We start from the raw sequence: 22,502 nt of genomic DNA, 5'->3' as shown, positions 1-22,502 counted from the left end.
ATCACAGCGTATATTCTCCCTTATGATGCAATGAGGGAAGAAACGGCGTGCATGTCGCAACCATCCCCTACACTGATCTCCTGTAATATCCTCACATGCAGCATCCATTGCATGGAGCAGGGACCTCTGATCTGATCTTGAGCCCGATGCTCATACACTCTCCACCTCCAAGCGGAGAAAAACTCCTCAATAGGATTGAGGAAAGGAGAGTAAGGTGGTAGGAACACTATGACCATCTTTGGATGAGTAGTGAACCAGGCCCTGATGAGCGGGCCATGGTGGAAATTCACATTGTCCAATGCAATAACATTTAGTGGTAGGTGAGGCCCTACGAGACCTCTCTCATTGTCAGGGATCAAATCAAAATAATAAATGTATCAAATGTTCCAAGGGATTCATATGTCCTATTCATTGTATTAAGATCTTCACGGCCTCAATAACTCTTCTGATAACCGTTCAAATGTGTCAGCAAGTATCTCAATCCTTTTGTATTAACACAGAGTGAACCACAAATCCATTTCTAAAGAAAAAAGATTTTTTTTTGCCTTTTAATCAGAATTGTTCTTTTCAAGCTGTGAATGCAGACATGCAGCGAGCCGCTGCCAAGGGACCCAACTGCAGCTGCTCTATTCCCGTGTTCTTCTGCGTAGCTGATAGCTTGCAGTTTAAACTGAGTTTCATATCCGTGTCTCTTTGCATTTCCAGAGTATTCAAAGTTGTTCTGCATTATGCTCATATCTGCACCTTTGTACATTGGGGGGGGGGGGGGGGGTGTCTTCTTTCACGTCCTCACCTCTCTCCGTACCGTGCTGTTCTCTCTTAGGTCTTCTTTACTGAAGTCACACAACAACACATTAGGGCCGCTCCGTACATTTTGGAGAAAATGTAAGACTTTCACCTTATCAGAGCCTCACCTGTCATGATCGTGATAAAATTGAAAAAGGTAAATTAAGTAAATATCATTTTCCAATGATCTGTGTTAAATATACATTTTCAGTCAAATCAGCACATTTTCCACAGTTTCTGAGGTTAAAATCGCCGAATTTGAGTGTTCCGATCTCAGACGGAGCAGAATCTCCGGGTGAGGCTGGGGAGCGCTGTGCCTTATGTCTGACGGCAGGGCTCAATGTTAACACCATAGAACAGAGACGTGCGGTGAAAACGCTGCTGCACGCCCACAGAAACGGCTTCAGGTGAGGCATGCCTCACCAGCAGGGGGCAGATGTGAGCTGACGGCTGCTTTGTAGCTACACTGCTGCCGTAGAAAAAGACTAAAAACATCTGTCTCATAAAATAAAGAATAAAGAAAAATGAAGACTTTTCCAGCAGATCATAGAGTTTTTGTGGAGAAGGAGCGACACATGGACTCAAAAAGTAAGGCCAAAGACGTTTTTCAATGTTTGTTTGTTTTAAATAACATGGGAGTAAGTTGATAAAATTGTAAGTAAAATCCTTTATTTTATTTTTACGACCATTTTCACAGACAACATTTGATAAATGATTAAAGCTCCAGAATTAGAAGTTGGAAAAATACCAGAAATAGTTACTGAGGGTCAAATGTATGCTGAACACATCTGAATACTTTAATATGTTTACAGTACACATGAATAATTTATACACAAGAAGAGTGGTATATCCATGTCTATACAAGAAAAATTCTATGTAGGACAAATATTTTCTTGTGTGTATTTCATAAGCTGTTATAGCTGCTGTTGGATGAACGGTGAAATATTCAGTGCAATTGTAAATCTCCTCACCAGCCATTGACCGCACGTCACTGCACCTTATGGTTGGGAAAGTACTGTATAAATAAAACTATAATAAAAGGCAGAGAGCCGCATGCAGCTCAATATCTGCATTGAGGCAGATATTGATGGAGAGGCTTCTTTCTAAACTAGAATCTGTTGTTAATCAACATCCTCTAAATTTAGATTATATGGAGTTGGTATAAACATTTGTTTGTTTTGAGTGATTGTTTGTTATTAAAACGCTTTTTGGTAAGTTTTTTGGAAATAAAAATGGCTTTGTGATTTGAAACCAGTTAAAAATGTATGTTTTTCTTTCTGGCATACTTTGAAGAAGAAAAAAGATATATTCTTGTTTGTGAACAGGTTTTTATCCTAGTTGGATCTTTGATCATGTGAGTCAGACTAAAATGATCTGTTAGCAAACTCCCTTCTTAACTTTTTTTCCAAAATATTAAAAATCTTGATAAATAAACATTTTTGAGACTATAGAAAATGTTCAATTCTTAATCAAAACTTAGGGGGAATATTGTAAAAGTTCTGACATGCTACCAGATTCCTACTTTGGTGATGAGGAGAGACGATTCTTGGTCTGTCACATCTTGCTTTGACAAAGAGCAGAGATCCATGTCTCCAGTACAAATGAATCCATAGCACCACTCTTTCAGGAACGCTGGAGCTGGCCCACCTTGGGCTAGGCTGACCGCAATTATTTCACCAACAGTCCTGTGGTAAAAAAATTAAATATATATTATGCACAAATGATAATGTATGTTTCACATTCCATTATATGAAGGAACTCTGTGTCTAACCTGAAATATTCATTGTCAAGGTCTGTCAGTGAGTACTTGGGGTTTTTACCCTGGCCTTCAACTCCTTCAAAGAACCTGTTCTCAATACCTGTGTCATGACTTGAAGGATTGACAGACCCAGACGCTGAAACCCAGAATGAGGACAAGGAGGTGAACGGTAAGTAAAGAGTTTTATTTTTTTCCTTCCAGGAAAGTTGGTGTGGCTTGGAGGGCAGCTGGAGAGGACAGCGGCCTGTGGCGTGGCTGGAGGTAAGAGCGCAGCTTGGCAGAGCTTGAGGTTTCCACCGTACTGTAGGAGGACTCGGACTGACATCCACACTGGGAACACTTGGAGGCTGGAATCCTGAGACAGGGAGAGGCAAGTTAAACACGAGGCCAGACTTAAACAAGGAAACATGAGCTAGACTTGAGACCAGGTTTAGTCACCATAAAGGGCAACAAACTGGCATTGGCTAATGGGTCTGGAACTCCTTAAAAGCAGAAGCAGTGACGAGGTGAATTGGTCCCAGCTGGTGGAGTCAGGAGCAGAGCAGGAGGGGGAGGAGACTGACAGGCACCATAACAACCTGAAATCATATCTGGTGTACAACAGGGAGACTCAAGTTGCAGTTTATGCACACAGCTTTTTGTTTGTGCTACAATGGGTGTTGTAGATAAACCACCTGTCAAAAATTCTCTTTTCACTGCTCCTGTATCCACTCCTGCCTCCCCAATGTACACAACCTTCAGTGTACCAGCAGGAGATGAAGATTTTTTTCTTTGCCATTGCAGAATGCCTCTGTCTGGAAGCCCCTCTCTGTCCACACACAGTTGGAATTCCATATTCATGTTGACCTGTTGCTCAAGGTGATGCAACACATCTTCTGTTCTTTGAGACAAAACCACATCCAAATATAATCATAAATATCTGTAACAATAAAACCATTTTATTGTTTTGAAAATGGAAGAAAGACAACAGTAGTTTGGTAGGATATACTATAGTAAAACTAACTTGAATTTCTACTGTAACCCTTGTGCTATTTTAGGCACTTTAACAATTGGGAGTTGGTTCAAAAAAATCATTGCTTACAGTAGCTGCTTTTACATGGATAAAAGTAATTGAAAGAACGCCTGATCAGAATAAAAATGTCATGTGAACACGCCGTTCGGAATACTCTGCCCCGATCAGAGTCATTCAGATGTATGCCCATGTAGCAGTTGAATTTTAATCTGATCTTTGATCCGATCAAATAAATTTTGCACATGTAACCGTGGCTACTGAAATGTAAACTTCTGTGCTTCAGAGCACATCCACACATCACATCACATCACAGTGTGACACAGATCACCCTAACGGTAGAGTGATAGAAAGCTCTAAGTCCCTACCCCTTCCCCTTAAAAAAACAAGGTCAGACAACCACAAAATCTCAAAATTACAATTGGAGGGGTAGGGAGAAGCCGTAGGGAAAGAGTTTGAATTTGGCCATAATCTTCCTAATTAAAAACTAACCTTTGTGGTGTATGTACTGTAGTCTCTAAAGAAGAGTCTTGGTCCCCTGCTGCAGGTGTTTCTCCCTCAAAGCTATGTATAGTCAACATAAGGATGGCATATCTGATCAAAAACAGTTTAACCCACCTACATGCATGAAGGGGAAAGACAAATCTCATCTCTCTCCACACAGACCAGCATGCACTGCAATGTCTTGCTCAGAAAAGTTCTTGGAGCAAATTGGACACACCACCTATTAAAAGACAGGTAATGTAAAAAAGCATGAGTGTAGTTCCAAAAACACTAACCATGGATCCTACTAATATTCTATTTACCTTACATTCGTTCTCTACAATGCACAAGTCAGAATCCTGTAATTAAAAATGAATAAATAAATATTTACTAAACAAAACCTTCACTTTGTACTTCATAGAATCTTTCTTACCTCATCCTCATCCGTCTCATCTGAAACAGATTTGCCAATGCATGTTTGAATGTGCACTGCAAGCATCTGGAGAGGCATCACTTCATTACACTGGTAACAAGTTGTCTTTGGCATCTTTGAAAAATGTTGTGAGTCAAGAGGCAAAGGAGAAGTGTCTAAAGTTTCTTGAAGAGGAATGATGTATAAAGTGGTTTTTCCACCACCTGATTGAGCTTTGAGGGCTTTGGCAGTATATCCTTCTGCTTCGGGTGGAATTAAAATGAGCTTTCGTAGACCATTGCCCCCTTTATTGGGAGAGTAAACAGAAACATGATTACAGAATCTTACAAATAAATGACCTGTACGTGACATATCATAAAAGAATTACTCATTTTTTTGTAGAGGTAAAATAACTTCACAAAATCATAGATGAAACAAACTAATGAAAAACAACAGTTATTTCACAAACCTGCTGATTTATGCAAAAGCCATCCTCCACAAAGATCTGCCATTTTTGGGAATGCTTCAACCAGTAACTTTGAAATCTTTATTTATAACAAAGTAATAATAGAAATTGAATTGAGAATATTAAAAAAAAAAACAATTAAAAAGACAACTTAGCGATAATCAAAAATAAAGTGACAACTGTACCTCCGAGTGATTAGAGTCCTCTGGGAGACACACAGTTTGTCTTTGAAGGAGTTCAAGTTCCTCTGTTGGTAACAGTGTGTAGGAGATGTTTTTGGCGAGTAAATAAAAACGAAATGATAAAGTCTTGCCGGTTTTATTTATGTAAACTTTAGGTGTCAAACATCTCTTTTTTCCATGAGCAAGTGCTGGTTTAAAGTAGCCTGGAAAAGATCTGTAAAAATAAAGATGAAAGAAAATAAACAACAATTGTGAGATAAAATATCAAACATATTAGGTAGATCATTAAAAAGGTTAACTTTATTTCTCTCAATAGATAGACATATGTTTTTTAAAGGAACCATTGTTTTTTAGCATTGACAAACCTTGTCATCTTTTGCTGGATAGAGACAGTTTGGGGCTCTGGCTGTCTCCTTTCTGGCCTTGGTGATCCATTTGTAGCCATTGTGTTAAGCAACACGGTAATGAGATGTCTTACTGCTGATTCCACTCCAGCGACACCCTTGTTGTTTAAGTCATAAAGTGAAGACTTATTAATCAAAACCACAATAACTGAGGGGTTGTACAAATTTGAAGTTAGCCTTAGCATAATTTCAAAATGAGGCCCCTTGCTCCGATTTAAGCTGGAAATAACGTGGCTTTCCTAATAAAAAAATAATATTTATAGTTCATTCAAAAGCATTACTAAAAACTATTTTTTTCCACACAAAAAATAAATAAAATAAAATAATCGCTGACCTGACAAGTAGATGGTTGTGTCACTGTGTTTTCACTGTTGGAATGATGATCATGATGATGACACCAACTACAACGGTTAAGTGACCTACCTGAAAGTCTTCTGGAAACTGTGAATGAATTATTGAGGGCAATTCCTACCACAACCATCACAGAAACCAATGAACTGGTTTACACTTCAGCAGCAGTGATCCTTGAGATGCTTGGCTACAAGAGCAACCATGGAAGAAAACAGTACCCACCATGGAAGCAACGGTTAGAGGCCAAAATCAAGGCAACTCGGAAGGATGTGAGTAAGCTGACAGAGGCTCAAAGAGGTACAATGAGAAAGCAAGTACCTAAGAGATACAGCCAGATGCCCATACCTGAAGCAGTACCACAAACTAACAAATCAAAAAATAACCGGCACATTCAAACAAACCTTCTGTTTTCTGACCTCTAGTATGGCGTTTCATCGCTGCCATTAATTCAACGAGTGCAAAGACAACTGAGCGAGTGTATTCAGGATTTGAGTGAGCAAATCTCACAACCGCTTAAGTGTAATTCTAATGCAATTCTAACTGAGGGCAAGGCCGGGGCGGGTGGTGCCTAGGGGGCCATACAACACCACTCGCAGCTTTAATATTTTTCTTATTTTTCCAGTTAAGTAGAAACATTTTTTCGCAATACAAAGTGTAAGGAAAATGATGGATACTAATCTTCCCTCTGTATTGATGGATGATGAATTGGATGAGTTACAAGTTTGAACTTTTTGTCAGTTTAAAGGTGTTTAGACACATTTCTGCCTGGAAGCTTTGATCTGTGCTGATGCTCAAACCTGCATACCATTTTTCATCGCAATTGAAAAATTATTATCTAGGTTGGACAAGAGATTGTATGTTTTGGAGAGAGTTTTAATCATTTAAAAATTAATCAAAGAGGTAACTAGTTCTGGTAGCTTTAAATCGTTGTCTTTGTATTTAAACTTTTCAGTAATTATATTTTTCAGTTGCTGATATTCCAAGAAGTTATTTATTCCATGTTTTTCTTGAAGTTCCTGGGGTGTTACGAATCGTCTATCAATAATTAAGTTCTCTAGTAGTATTACGCCCCCTGCTTGCCGAGCTGGGAAATGTAACATTTTTTTGTTTATAAGAATGTCTGGGTATGTGCAGCTGCTAAAATTGGGAGACCTTTATGTTCTCCAAACAGTGTCACCAAGGGGCGGGGGTCAGTCACAAGTATTGGTGACTTTGATTTGGTATGATAATATGATTTAAACTAACAAATTCAAAGGATTTGAATAAGAATTAAATCCATAGGTCGTGTAATGTTTGTTTACCTGTCCCATCATTCCCCCCGTTGACACATGGGTTGCCCCAAGGGTCAATATAGCTGCCCATTTATAAAGATTCTTTGGTAAAATAGGTTTGTTGTCTGGTCATACATATATATTGTTACGTTTTTTCCAAAGGTCTCTTTCAGCTTGTAAACTCTGTTGTTGCATTTCCTTTAGTATGTCATTGTTCACTTTTTTTTTATTTTCCTTGATTGCTAGTGTGAACGTTTGGATAGGTTTTGTTGCGGCTTCTTTTGCCATTTTATTAGCGAAAGCATTTCCTTTAGAGACATTTTCTTTTCCTACTGTGTGAGCTGTACATTTACAAATGGCTAATGTTTTTGGTCATTGTACCGCCACTAATAACGCAGATAATAGGTCCGCATGCGTGACTGGTTTTCCAGTCGATGTTATCATGCCTCGATTTTTCCAATATTGTGCGAAGGTATGTACAGTTGCAAATGCATATTGACTATCCGTATAAATGGTCACATCTTTCCCTTTCATTAGTTTACATGCCTCCGTCAGAGCTATTAACTCTGCTGCTTGAGCTGAATAATGCGAAGGCAATGGCTCTGCTTTTAAAGCTATGGTTTGAGTCACAACAGCATAACCTGTCTGGGTTTTTCCTTGTTCACTTTTCTTTGAAGAACCATCTACATAAATTATTTGACCTTTTGGCAGTGGTTGATCTTTTAGGTCATGTCTTTGTTGTTTTTTCTGGTAATTCTTGGCAATCATGCACACTTCTTCCATCATAAGGAAGTGGCAACAATGTAGCAGGGTTCAAGGTGGTGCATCTTTCTATAGTGAGGTGTGGTCACGACAGTAATATGGCCATGCAGGATTAGTGTCAAGCAGGCGACAAACAAGTTAAGTTTGTCTGTAAAAGTAATGCTGAAACTGCATGCGGAGTCAAGGGTCAGTGGGTGGAATAGTACTATTGTTGCACTTACTTCTACTGCCATTGATGCCGCAATCACTGCTCTAATGCAATGCGGCAGTGCACATGCCACACTATCTAAATTTGAAGAGAAATAAGCTACAGGTTTCATTTTGTCTCCATGTTGTTGGACTAAAACTGAGGTCATAAAATGACCTTTGCAGTCAACCATTTGTCCAAAAGGTTTACTATAATCGGGTAACGCTAAGGCTGTAATCTAGCCACAGGGGTTGCAAGCCAGTTGCCTCTGTGCCGGTCCCAAGCCCGGATAAATAGAGAGGGTTGCGTCAGGAAGGGCATCCGGCGTAAAAATTGCCAAAATAACCATGCGAATCATCCACAACACTTTTGACATACCGGATCGGTCGAGGCCCGGGTTAACAACGACCGCCACCGATGCTGTTAACCTACAGGGTGTCGGTGGAAATTTGACTACTGTTGGTCGAAGAAAGAGGGGAGGCAGAAGGGTCCGTGGCCAGAGAGAGAAGGGAAAATGCAGGAACATAGGTTTGAGAATAGGGACTCTTAACGTTGGCACAATGACAGGGAAAGGCAGAGAGCTGGCAGACATGATGGAGAGAAGGAAGGTAGATGTACTGTGTGTGCAGGAGACAAGGTGGAAGGGCAGCAAGGCACGTAGTATTGGAGGAGGATACAAACTGTTCTATCATGGTGTTGATAGGAAGAGAAACGGGGTAGGTGTGATTCTGAAGGGGGAGTTTGTAAACAGTGTTCTAGAGGTGAAAAGAGTCTCAGACAGGATGCTGTTAATGTCATTGTTCACTTTTTTTTTATTTTCCTTGATTGCTAGTGTGAACGTTTGGATAGGTTTTGTTGCGGCTTCTTTTGCCATTTTATTAGCGAAAGCATTTCCTTTAGAGACATTTTCTTTTCCTACTGTGTGAGCTGTACATTTACAAATGGCTAATGTTTTTGGTCATTGTACCGCCACTAATAACGCAGATAATAGGTCCGCATGCGTGACTGGTTTTCCAGTCGATGTTATCATGCCTCGATTTTTCCAATATTGTGCGAAGGTATGTACAGTTGCAAATGCATATTGACTATCCGTATAAATGGTCACATCTTTCCCTTTCATTAGTTTACATGCCTCCGTCAGAGCTATTAACTCTGCTGCTTGAGCTGAATAATGCGAAGGCAATGGCTCTGCTTTTAAAGCTATGGTTTGAGTCACAACAGCATAACCTGTCTGGGTTTTTCCTTGTTCACTTTTCTTTGAAGAACCATCTACATAAATTATTTGACCTTTTGGCAGTGGTTGATCTTTTAGGTCATGTCTTTGTTGTTTTTTCTGGTAATTCTTGGCAATCATGCACACTTCTTCCATCATAAGGAAGTGGCAACAATGTAGCAGGGTTCAAGGTGGTGCATCTTTCTATAGTGAGGTGTGGTCACGACAGTAATATGGCCATGCAGGATTAGTGTCAAGCAGGCGACAAACAAGTTAAGTTTGTCTGTAAAAGTAATGCTGAAACTGCATGCGGAGTCAAGGGTCAGTGGGTGGAATAGTACTATTGTTGCACTTACTTCTACTGCCATTGATGCCGCAATCACTGCTCTAATGCAATGCGGCAGTGCACATGCCACACTATCTAAATTTGAAGAGAAATAAGCTACAGGTTTCATTTTGTCTCCATGTTGTTGGACTAAAACTGAGGTCATAAAATGACCTTTGCAGTCAACCATTTGTCCAAAAGGTTTACTATAATCGGGTAACGCTAAGGCTGTAATCTAGCCACAGGGGTTGCAAGCCAGTTGCCTCTGTGCCGGTCCCAAGCCCGGATAAATAGAGAGGGTTGCGTCAGGAAGGGCATCCGGCGTAAAAATTGCCAAAATAACCATGCGAATCATCCACAACACTTTTGACATACCGGATCGGTCGAGGCCCGGGTTAACAACGACCGCCACCGATGCTGTTAACCTACAGGGTGTCGGTGGAAATTTGACTACTGTTGGTCGAAGAAAGAGGGGAGGCAGAAGGGTCCGTGGCCAGAGAGAGAAGGGAAAATGCAGGAACATAGGTTTGAGAATAGGGACTCTTAACGTTGGCACAATGACAGGGAAAGGCAGAGAGCTGGCAGACATGATGGAGAGAAGGAAGGTAGATGTACTGTGTGTGCAGGAGACAAGGTGGAAGGGCAGCAAGGCACGTAGTATTGGAGGAGGATACAAACTGTTCTATCATGGTGTTGATAGGAAGAGAAACGGGGTAGGTGTGATTCTGAAGGGGGAGTTTGTAAACAGTGTTCTAGAGGTGAAAAGAGTCTCAGACAGGATGATGAGCCTAAAGTTAGAAATTGAAGGGGTGATGGTGAATGTAGTCAGTGGGTATGCGCCACAGGTTGGCTGTGAGTTAGAAGTGAAGGAGAGATTCTGGAGTGAGTTGGATGAGGTCATAGAGGGTATCCCCAGAGGAGAGAGAGTTGTTATTGGAGCAGACTTTAATGGCCATATTGGTGAGGCCAATAGAGGTGATGAGGAGGTGATGGGCAGGTTTGGTGTGAAGGAAAGGAATCTGGAGGGACAGATGGTGGTGGACTTTGCGAAGAGGATGGAAATGGCTGTAGTCAACACTTACTTCCAGAAGAGAGAGGAACATAGAGTGACATACAGAAGTGGAGGTAGGAGTACTCAGGTGGACTACATCCTATGTAGACGAGGTCATTTGAGAGAGGTTAATGACTGCAAAGTGGTGGTAGGAGAGAGTGTAGCCAGACAGCACCGCATGGTGGTGTGTAAGATGACTCTGGAGGTCAGGAAGAAGAAGAGAGGGAAAACAGAAAAGAAGACCAAGTGGCGGAAGCTACAGAATGAAGAAACTTGTGAGGAATTTAGGCAGAAGTTAAGACAGGTCCTGGGTGGTCAGGATGAGCTTCCAGATGACTGGGAAACTACAGCAGAGATTATCAGGGAAACAGGCAGGAAAGTGCTAGGTGTGTCATCTGGAAAGAGGAAAGACGGTAAAGAGACTTGGTGGTGGAATGAGGAAGTACAGGAATGCGTCCAGAGGAAGAGGTTGGCTAAAAGGAAGTGGGATGTAGAAAGGACTGAGGAAGGTAGACAGGAGTACAAGGAAGCGCAGCGTAGAGTGAAGAGAGAGGTGGCAAAGGCCAAACAGAAAGCTTACGATGAGCTATATGACAGGTTAGACACAAAGGAAGGAGAAAAGGACTTGTTCAGGCTAGCCAGACAGAGAGACAAAGATGGGAAGGACGTGCAACAGATAAGGGTGATTAAGGACAGAGACGGAAAGGTGCTAACAACCCAGGAGAGTGTACAGAAAAGATGGAAGGAGTATTTTGAGGAGCTGATGAACGTGGAAAATGACAGGGAAAGAAGGGAGGAAGATGTGGTTGTTGTGGAGCAGGAAGTAGCAGAGATTGGAAAGGATGAGGTTAGGAAGGCTCTGAAAAGGATGAAGAGCGGAAAGGCCGTTGGTCCTGATGACGTACCTGTGGAGGTATGGAAGTGCTTAGGAGAGACAGCAGTGGAATTTCTAACGAGTTTTTTCAATAGGATTCTAGAGAGTGAGAAGATGCCTGAGGAATGGAGGAGAAGCGTTCTGGTTCCGATCTTTAAGAACAAGGGTGACACGCAGAACTGCAGCAACTATAGAGGAATAAAGTTGATGAGCCACACAATGAAGCTGTGGGAAAGAGTAGTGGAAGCCAGGCTTAGGAAAGAGGTGGAGATTTGTGAGCAGCAGTATGGTTTCATGCCCCGTAAGAGCACCACTGATGCCATTCTTGCTTTGAGAATGTTGATGGAAAAGTACAGAGAAGGTCAGAAGGAGCTGCATTGTGTGTTCGTAGATTTAGAGAAGGCGTATGACAGGGTGCCGAGGGAGGAGCTGTGGTACTGTATGAGGTCGTCTGGAGTGGCAGAGAAGTATGTCAGAGTAGTTCAGGACATGTATGAGAGAAGTATGACGGTGGTGAGATGTGCTGTAGGTCAGACAGAGGAGTTCAAGGTGGAGGTGGGACTACACCAAGGATCAGCTTTGAGTCCTTTTTTGTTTGCTATGCTGATGGACAGGCTGACAGACGAGGTAAGACAGGAATCTCCCTGGACAATGATGTTTGCGGATGACATTGTAATCTGCAGTGAGAGTAGAGAGCAGGTGGAGGAACAGCTAGAGAGGTGGAGGTTTGCTCTGGAAAGAAGAGGCATGAAGGTCAGTCGTAGTAAGACAGAATACATGTGTCTGAATGAGAGGGATCAAGGTAGAAGCGTTAGGTTACAGGGGGCTGAGGTGAAGAAGGTGCAGGAGTTTAAGTACTTGGGGTCAACAGTTCAGTGTGATGGGGAGTGTGGAAAAGAGGTGAAGAGGCGAGTGCAGGCAGGTTGGAGCGGGTGGAGGAAAGTGTCAGGAGTGTTGTGTGACAGAAGAGTGTCAGCAAGACTCAAAGGAAAGGTGTACAAGACAGTGGTGAGACCAGCTCTGCTCTATGGGTTAGAGACGGTAGCAGTGAGACAGAGACAAGAGGCTGAGATGGAGGTAGCGGAGATGAAGATGTTGAGGTTCTCCTTAGGAGTGACCAGGTTAGACAGGATAAGGAACGAGTACATCAGAGGGACGGCTCATGTTGCCTGTGTTAGCGACAAAGTCAGAGAAGCCAGACTGAGATGGTTTGGACATGTTCAGAGGAGGGATAGTGGATATATTGGTAGAAGGATGTTGGAGATGGAGCTGCCTGGCAGGAGGGCAAGAGGACGGCCAAAGAGGAGATACATGGATGTCTTAACAGAGGACATGAAGTTGGCTAATGTTAGGGTAGAAGATGTTCATGATAGAGTGAGGTGGAAAAGGATGATTCGCTGTGGCGACCCCTGATGGGAAAAGCCGAAAGAGAAAGAAGAGGGTAACGCTAAGGCTGTGCTGGACACCAGAACCTGTTTTATGTCACAGAAGGCTGTGTCTGCTTCTTTTGTCCAGTTTACAGGAAAAGTCATTTCTTTTCCATTTATCTATAATTTAACTTCTGGTTTAACATCTGCATAAGCCAATAAATCCTGGAAATTTATCAACACCTCATCATTTCTATCTGACTCATCATTCTGCTTTTCAGGGAGTCCTGTATTAAAAAATGCAAAGCTCCCTGTCCCCTGGCCTTGTCATGGTTGTTCCCATTTTTTTCCCCACAGGTCCAACACCCTGAACCATAAGCTCCTCTCTGATGTCCTCTACCTCTGAAACCTTTTCTGTTACGTCCTCTAAAACCTCCCCTGCTTCAGCTGCCTCCACCACAAAAAAACACTTCTTCTGCTCCTCCCTCAAAGAATACACCCACAGTTTTTTTGTTTCTCTTTTCTTTCACTACCTTTTCAGCGTGTAGAGTGTGATTCACATACTGTTTCAATGTTCCCGTGGATAAATCAATGTAATGTTTTTGTACCCAGCTTCTAATTGCATCTTCTGATCCAGCATATAGAGCATTTTTAAGTTGCTGCTGATAGGGCCCATCTGCTTGTCCATCATCCTCTAAACCAGAGTGAAATTTAAAAGTAGACATCGTGCGTAATCTGTAATCATCAAAGCTTTCCTCATCCTTTTGTTTTATTCTATCAATCTCTGTGTAGTTAGCTCTGCGGCTAAAACGTGCCACTACTCTGCCTTTCAAACCTGGAACTCGTTGCTCCGGTAGGCCTAAACCTTGTGTCACAGGGGCGTTGCCATCCATAGGATTCCAATCTAATGCACATAATGTCAATCCGGCCCCAAAAGCGGCCATCCACACCTGTTGCACTTCCTGACCATTGAGATGGTATGATCGCCTCAAACCTTCCATGTCCTGGACAAACTGATTCACATCTGCTTTGTAAGAAATTACACCTTCTATAGCTTTTTTAACATCTTCCATTGTCCATGTCCTATACACTAAAATAGTCGGGTGTTGATCATCTCCTGCCTGGGGGTTTGCAACCTGGATCATTGGAAATGATTCTGTCATTGCTGAAGTTTCTTCAGGTGCAGAGGGGAGAGGACAAAGTCCCTCTTCCATCGTTTTTGACCACTGTAATTTCTGACCTGTCTGTGATCCAGTCATTCTTTTTGAGAATCAAAACAAATCAAAGTTTATTTGAATAGCACCTTTTAAAACACAAGGCATTCATAGTGCTTTACAAGATGAAATTTAAAAACAAAGGACAAGACAAACAAATATGTAATTAAAAACCGGCGCAATGGGGTGGGTGGTGTGGGGCCTGGGGGGTCGGCACTTCGGGCGATGGGGCCCCTGGGCTGAAGGGACCTGGGCCCCATGCTGGGGGGGGGGGGGGCCTGGGGGACGGCTGTTTGACCACCCGGGCACAGTCTACCAGCTGTCCCCGACTTACCCTATTCCTCATATAATGTCATATTAGGGTGAGGGGGTTTAGCCTGCGATGCACCTTGGGGGGAGGAGCCTTTTTTGCAGTGGTCCCCCTCCCATGGTTGCCGTATGGAATACCCCCCCCCCCCCCTCGGTTATATTTGCACCTTAGACATGTAGGGCCCTTGGTAGGGGGGGTGCTTGGACATCACTGTGAGTAATCAGGAGATGTCCTGTCAGTGCCCTACCCGCCAATTTTAACTGCACCCCATTAGTACACACACCCTTCACTCCTCAAAATATACACTCCAACACACATACATGCACACACACACCCTCACAAACACACACACACGCATTTTGCAAGGAAGGTGGGACCTTGGACCATCTGTCCCCTACCCCATCCCTGGTAGGGGGTACTGGGCCCTAGGCAACGTGTCCCCTGGGTGCTGGTTTCCTGGGCCCGGCAGTCCTCTTTCCACGCAGGGAGAGGGATCCCTGAGCTTTCTGGCAAGGCCAAGAGCTGGGGATCACATCACACCTGAGCCGGGGGTGTCCGTGTCCCTGTGGTGTGGGTTTTGGTCCTTGCCCCTGGATGCTGGCCCTCGCCAAATTTCCAACTGTGGCCGAGCCTGGTCGGCCCATGTTTACAACACCCCTTTTGGACCCCCATTTCTCCTGGGTGCCCTCCTACTGGGCAGGGACAGCTGGCCCCTGCCTTGCTCCTTCCTGGACCAACCGTGGGCCGGGTGGGTGGCTGCCTGGAGCGCGGAGCGGGTCTCCCTTGGGTGGTCCTGGCCCATACCTGGGGTTGGGAGGAGGGATGCCCAGAACTCCTGGGTGGTGATGAGGTGCTCGTCTGGGGTTATGGGCGCTCCTCTGGGGCTGGGCCCCACGTTGGGCCCTCCCTGTGCGCGCGGGGGGCTGCTCTCCTGGTTTGGCTGGAGCTGCGCTCTCTGTCCCCCCCATGCCTCCCTGCTCTCTGGCTCTGGGGGCCCCCGTGGTTGTCCTGCTGGCCCTGGCTTGGGTGGCGGATGTGATCGCCCGGGGGGCGGTTGTTCTCTGCCTGCTGCCGTGTGGCGTTGGGGGGTTCTGGCTGCCGCTACTGCAGCGCCGGGGGTCTTGGTATGGGGATGGCTGGGTGCTCTCCCTTCTTCTTTTTACATTCCATCATCCATTTTAGAAGAACATAAATACTCACCTGAGCACAGCTGTTAGCTCGCCTTTTCATAAATAGTTTGCGTGATTGAATGAAATATTTCACACTAGTTGGTTTGAAGGCATAAGTATGCATGTGTGAATATTATTTGTATTGAGTACATGTTGACATGGGAATATTTTTTGGAGACAACAGGTCTGTTATAACATCTGAGTGTGTGTTTGGACAGGCCCCACCCTTATAGACGTGTTTTTCATCTGAACTTCACTGTCATGAGTATAACCATCCAGAAACTTGCTTTATGCTGCTTCATGGTTTTACCCCCCCCCCCCCCCCCCATAATCACCCTCCTCTCCCCCAACATCACTCTCTCTTCTTCCCTCCTTTCATTTTCCGTCTTGTCCAACAGAAAGATTTTCAAATATGAATGAATGAATGAATAAAATGAATAAAGTGAATAAAGTTTGGCCTCGATTACAAAAGGGGTTTATTCAGACATACCTCTGGTTTGTCAGAAGATTTATAACCTCTGTTGTTAAAATAAAATATGTCTAACACAAGAGGCCTTTAGATCTCATCTGTTTGCCCAGCTGTTGGACAGGACAAGTTAAAAAAAACACAAAAAAACCCGCACAATGCCCCCCCCCCACCCCCCCCCCACCCCACACACACACACATATACTCACTACCTGTGATAAAAGACAAAAGGATGCAATGTAAAAAAAACTGGCTTTGTACTGAGGTTGAGGAAACAAAGTTTTGGGGACATGTCCACATCAGTGACACCCAACCCAAGTTCACAGAGTCCACTACCACAGGACCCCCCAGTGACCCCGCTCACTGAGCAGGGTTCATCAGCTAAAATGTAAAAGGAGTAAAATAAAAGATAATATAAATTAAAAAGGAAAATAAGTACATAAATAAACCTTAGTAGACATGTAAAATGGTAAAAGTGACTAAATACATTAAAATGAATAAATAGATTGATTAAAAAACAAATAAATAAATAAAAATAGCTATATACATACACATATTATTTGACAAAAGACAAAATAAAAATGTCCAATAAATTCCTAAATTTCAATTAAAAGCAAGATTAAAAACGTAGGTTTTGAGCCTTTCTTTAAAAACACGAACAGTGTCTGCGGCCCTGAGGCTCTGTGGGAGGCTGTTCCACAGGTGAGGTCCATAAAAACTGTATGAAGCCTTGCCGTATGTTTTTGTTCTAACTTTTGGAATAACCAAAAGGCCGCTATCAGAGGACCTCAGGGTCCGCGAGGGCTCATACTTTAAAATCATATCAGATAGATGGTTATGTGTAATTACTCTCAACTTTGTTTGTTTATTTGTTTTATCTATTTATTTATTTTTGAAAAAATGACAAGATGATTATTTACAGGGTGGGTTCCAGGAGGGAGACCGCTATTGTTCTTTTACATTATCAAGAATACAACGAATGCATAATTATATATGTCTCAAGCCTTTCCTGTCTATCTATATGATTCTTTAGTAATGTACCCCTAAATATGTATAGTTAACAGAATGTCTGATGGTTAGTTCAAGCTTGGGGATGGAATTCTCTCTCGTTCTTAGATCACACACACACTCACGCTAGCACACACACACACACACACACACACACACACACACACACTTTATGTGATAGTATTGGTAGCTGTCTGTGTTTGTCAGATCTGTTTTTTCAAGGGTTTGTTGTTTTGTTTTGTGTTGTTTTGTTGTTCTGTTGCCTCACTTAAATAAATAAATAAAATAAATAAATAAATAAAAAATCATATCAGATAAATATGAAGGCACAAGACCATAAAAGCATTTATAAACCAGTAAAAGAACTTTAAAATCAATTCTGAATTGCACAGGGAGGCAATGCAGCGATTTTAAAATCAGTGTAATGTGTTCCCGCCCCCTGGTCCTCGTCAGCACACATGCGGCTGAATTTAGCAGAAGTTGAAGGTTCGATATCCTTCTTCTGGGAAGACCAGAGAGCAGGGCATTACAATAATCTAGTCTTCTGGAAATAAAAGCATGCATTAGCACCTCTGTGCTGGCAAGTGACGATCCCACTTTATTAGCTGGGGGATCCTTAACTATCTGAGGGTACAGAGAGCTGTTTACATCTGCTCTGTGTGGAGCAGTCGCTCCTCCTCCCTGCAAGTTCTCGTCTGCTTTGTGTCGTGCACGCGCCACGAAGCCAGTTTTGCACCTTCACTTCTGTGAAACAACATTTTCCCCCCTCCCTCTGCTCTCTGCTGCTCTCTGAAGCGTTTCTGTCCTCTTTTCCTTTTTTCTGCCTCTCTCAACCGAAATTCAGTAGACTCAAATCCTGCTTTCTGCATTTTCTTCGAATCTTTTCCTGCCTTTTCTTTAATCGCATCCTGCAATGCAATTATTCTCTCAGTGTTTAACCTTCCGTTAAATCCATAGTCTTTTACCCATTTATCCAAATGCTTGATTTTTGCAGGATCCTGACTTTCCACATACTGCGAATCATCGCTCTGCAAACTTTCTTTTGGACTTTCCTTACTCTGTGCCTTTCCCATTTTTCAAAAACACTTGTTTGTTTAGAAGTTCAAAGACACAAGCTGCAAATTCAGAGATTTGCTAAACACAACAACAACAACAAAACACAGCAAATACAGCTATTTGCAAAACACAGCAACAAAAAACAAACAGCAAATCTGGCGATTTGCAGACAATATCACATTAATGTTCACACAGTCTTTACTTTACTTATTTATAAATGCTGGCTTTTTAATTATCGTTTAATTTTTTTCAGCTAAAAGTTATAGTACTGGGATGTTTTATTTTATATTAATACATACATATATTTATTATTTTCATTATTGTATTTAACACAGGATTTCAAGGACCCCGCCGTCCTTGCCTGATAGTGTCTAGAATTCTCAGGGCTTTTACTTTTTATAAAAACACGGAATTTAACGGACTCCGCCGTCCATACTTACGGAATTTCACAGGACTCTGCTGTTCTTTCCGTTGTCTTTCTCCTTAGGTATAACGTCAACCTTTTGGACTCCAGCCAACGGGATGAGCACCAGTTCCAACAGGTTGACTCACCTAGGAGTCAGCTGTGGCCACGGTCTCCTGGGGCCCACCATGCTCGCTGGAATCCTCAGGTATGTTGGTATCCGGCTCGAAGGACCAAATTAATTTTGGGTTTAAACAACCACCAACATCTGGGGGGTATTCCAGAAAGCAGGTTATGCTAGCTCCCACGGTAAGTTTGTGGCTAAGGAAGTTGATAACCTCAGTTTTCGGTTCCAGAAATGGAGGTATGTTTCAGGATATGTCAAGTTGCCATAGCAACTCATGCTGTGAACATAACCTGGTCTGGAGCAGGTTTAGTTGAAGGTTAGTTTGTTTACAGAGAGGTGAAGCAGCATGGCGTGTCCATTTGAAGATGATTTAGTGCATGGGTCGGGAACCTATGGCTCGCGAGCCATATTTGGCTCTTTTGATGGTCAAATGTGGCTCGCAGACAAATCCTTAATTTTACTTTTTTTTTTCAGTAGACCAGTCCTTCTCGGGCGCGATGCGATGCCAGAGGCGCGCAGTAGTAGCAGTGCTTGGAGAGAAAACTATCAGTTTATTATTATCTACTATTTCACAGAGTTGGGCCGCGTTAAAAGTTCTGGAGTTCATGGAACGCATCGATCAAGCAGAGATCTGATTGGCCCTCAGTTTTGTCGCTCAGCCTGTTGTTAGCGAGTTTGGACCAATGGGGTTCAGCTATGGGCGGAATAAGGGAAATGGGAGAGCTGGAGCGGGAGGGGAGGAATATAAAGTTGGGAGAAGCGCTCTCGTCTCGGCGGGAGAGATTCAGGAGTTGCTGAATTAATTGTACGGCGTTTGTTGTGGTCTGCAGTAACCAGAATAAAGAACCTTAAAAGAGGTAAAGTCTCTGTGCCTCAGTGTGGGAAAGGGACACTACATTATTGTATGGCTCTTTGGAAATTACATTTAAAAATATGTAGCGTTTATGGCTCTCTTGGCCAAAAAGGTTCCCGACCCCTGATTTAGTGGATGAAGAAGCTCAGATAATACTTTTTCCACCATGAGAGGGTGATAACACCACATATGGATGTTGGAAAAATAAACTTTTTACTTTGATCTAACTTAATTATTTGCTTCAGTTAAGATAAATCCTTTTTTTTATTTAAGTTAGCTTAAAAATAACACGTAGTTTTCAGACAGTTATTTTACTTTCATTCAAATTAATTCAATTAAGTAGGTGTAACTTTGGTGCTGCTGTTAGATCGGCACCGCAAGGGATTGTGGGATACCATTCCCTTTGCCTGTCTGGACGGACTTCTACTACAAGCAGAAACTCTTTTTTTTAATGATGCAGCTGTGTTACTTTTCGATGGACGTATAATCTTCATCTTCTTCCACTTTCGGCTTCTCCCATCAGGGGTCGCCACAGCGAACAAGTCGCATGGTAAATTTGGCAATGTTTTTTTACGCCGGATGCCCTTCCTGACGCAACCTTCTCAAACCGGGCTTGGAACCGGCAGAGGTAGAGAAGGGAACAGGGAGCAGCCCGGAGTCGAACCCGGGTTTCACGGACGGAAGGCGCCGCAAACCAGCACGAGCTAAACTGGCTCCCAAAAAGACGTATAATCTTCATACGCCGTCATCTTCATACGCCGTCATTAATCTCAGACTCCGTCTCACTGAAGTATAGCGCTTTCTTTTTTTCACCACGCGTTTCCATGGTGACTCCAGAAATCGGCGATCTATTGAGAATGTCTTTATGTACCTGCTGTGCACGTGCATTAACCCAGGGTTTCGAAGTCGAGCGTAATTACACCAACTCATATCCGGTCTTTTGGAACCGACATACCCAGAGTAAGCAAGTTCAGGCGGATTTCAGCCAGAGTTCAGGCTTAAAGTCAGGCTAGTTTAAACATGCTTCCTGGAATACCCACCAGAAAAACTACATAAGGAAAGAAAGACAACAGACCAAGGCACCTTTAAATGGGGAGAGCAAACAGAGATCATACCCAGCAACAATCTCTCTCCACTCTGGCGCATGTTCTGCTGCTCTCCTCCTTTATTAAGTTGTTTTGGGTTTTCCCTAAGTTACACATGCACTGTGCTCTAAGTGGGGGGGAATAAGAAAGCACAGCTGCAGCACGATTAGAAAACATTAATTACGACATGTCTATCTTTTCACAGTCTTCCCACTTCATCTTCGGACCTGCAAAGCCTTTTCTCACGGATAAACTAACACAGAGCGTCCTTCAATTAATTCTAGACACAGCTAACACACAACTTCTCAGGAGGATGCTGGAAAGATGCAAAGATAGTCGGTTTCCCCCAAGGGTTTAACCTCCACCTTCCTATGAAACAGAGTTGGACACACACACACACTTCTGCAAACATGATTATAACAGCTATATAGCTAGGTAATATGAGATAACTTATATACATTTTTCCAACAGCATCCTATTAAACGCAGAAGAGTTTTTTCTCACCTGAAAACTTTCAAATCATGTATCATCTTTCTGCGGGAAACTCATTTACACCTAAACGAATATTCAAAATTGAAAACAAGGCTGGATAGGACAAACCTATCATTTTAAATCTGAAAATCGCACTAGAGGTACAGCCATACTAATCAGAAAAGGTGTGCCATTAACACAGACAAAAACTGTATCTGACACCAAAGGTAGATATGTCATAGTTGAGGGGACATATGTTCTGGAACTGTATCTCAATGAGGAGTTTCTGGACAAATATTTTTGAGGTCCTCTCACTGATTTGTGGGACAAAGGTTCGCCCTCCCCACTCACTGCTGTTTTTGGGGTTTTGCCCACTGAGGTCAATGCCTCTAAATTCAAAGGGAAGGCAGTTGCCTTTGCAACAATAATAGCTGTAGGACTATCCACCACCAGTGGAAATCAGATAAACCTCCTTTCATTTAATGGCTGGATTAGAGAAATGCTCTCTGTATGGCAACTGGAAAAACTGAGATACAGCAGGGAGAACAGCTGTGAAAAGTTTCTGGAAATTTGGACACCCTTTACATATTATGTTAAAAATGTGAGTCTAAAATGAAGCCTCTTTGCATGTTTTAGCCTAATAACCTAAATATGAAGATGTAGATGTATGCCTACATAAGTGTGTGTATCTGTATGTGTCTATAAGTGTTTGAATATGTGTTTGAATATGCATGTGTACTTGTGTTTTTACAGATAGGAGAATTAGAGAAAAACATTTGAAAATTTCTGTCATGGATGTACACTTTTCTTTCCCTTTTTCCTTTTTTTCATTCTTATTCATTTATTTTCTTTTAAATTTATTAATTTTGTTATCATTATTTTTATTATTATTATTTTTTTTTTGGGGTGGGGTGGGAGGGTTACTGTGAAGGTTCATGTGTTTAAGTTTGTTTTATAAAATTTCTTAAAATAAATTAAAAAAAAAAAAAAAAGATCATCTCTTATATTACGGAGCTGCCACATATCCATGTATGTGGCAGCTCAGCTTGTTTACAGCGAGACTTATTTCCTCTTCCAGTATTTTAATGAGAAGTGGTCATGTGCAAATGATTTATTCCGACCGAAAGTGTGGCCCACGTAGACATTTGTTATAATCGGAAAATGTTTTTCTGGGCCCATGAACATGGTTGAATTCTAATGCGATCTTAGATCCGATCAAGATATTTTGCAAATGTAACCGCGGCTAGTAGTGATTCACATGTGGTTGAATATGTGGTTGAATATAGTGATTTAATCTGCTGCCAGTTCAAACTAAATTCCTTTAACCAATCTTTACCACACAATGTTGAGCCACACCCTTTCACCACTAGCAGGGAGAACTCTCTGGTCTCATGTCAGTAGCTCACCGGTACTGTAATCTGGCCTAAAACAGGAATAT

General features: G+C 42.4%; 1 protein-coding gene and 1 long non-coding RNA gene across 7 annotated transcripts in view; one reads left to right on the top strand and one right to left on the bottom strand.

Moving 5' to 3' along the window:
- The window catches only part of LOC111947510 (uncharacterized), a 60,338-nt gene extending 38,362 nt beyond the window's left edge, over positions 1-21,976 (top strand). Inside the window, exons 1-4 of one of the 2 annotated variants that reach the window (XM_078948292.1) lie at positions 1,273-1,374; positions 2,747-2,806; positions 18,613-18,736; positions 20,799-21,976. In XM_078948292.1, the coding sequence (XP_078804418.1) occupies positions 1,311-1,374; positions 2,747-2,806; positions 18,613-18,736; positions 20,799-20,850 (300 nt within the window). In that variant the 5' untranslated portion in view covers positions 1,273-1,310 and the 3' untranslated portion in view covers positions 20,851-21,976. Of the gene's footprint in view, positions 1-1,272; positions 1,375-2,746; positions 2,807-18,612; positions 18,737-20,798 lie in introns of those variants that run through there. The other variant, XM_078948291.1, reaches the window with a different exon arrangement.
- Positions 184-5,871, bottom strand: LOC111947509 (uncharacterized). Of its 5 annotated transcripts, XR_013656290.1 has the most exons (10): positions 5,101-5,866; positions 4,919-4,994; positions 4,471-4,754; positions 4,361-4,396; positions 4,173-4,278; positions 3,220-3,425; positions 2,984-3,135; positions 2,558-2,900; positions 2,309-2,471; positions 184-914 (listed from the first exon to the last, which is right to left on the bottom strand). It is a non-coding gene; the product is annotated as an uncharacterized LOC111947509 (long non-coding RNA). The 5 variants fall into 5 exon arrangements; XR_002873374.2 differs by lacking the exon at positions 184-914 and having other exon boundaries at positions 1,439-2,471; positions 2,558-2,892; positions 5,101-5,871; XR_013656291.1 differs by lacking the exon at positions 184-914 and having other exon boundaries at positions 1,439-2,471; positions 4,047-4,278; positions 5,101-5,870.
- Positions 21,977-22,502: the final 526 nt, after the last annotated feature.

This window comes from Oryzias latipes, chromosome 6 (genome assembly GCF_053564925.1).
Source record: "Oryzias latipes strain Hd-rR chromosome 6, Olatipes_Hd-rR_3.1".
NCBI classification, from domain to species: Eukaryota; Metazoa; Chordata; class Actinopteri; order Beloniformes; family Adrianichthyidae; genus Oryzias; species Oryzias latipes.
This window is presented reverse-complemented; position numbering and strand designations above follow the sequence as displayed.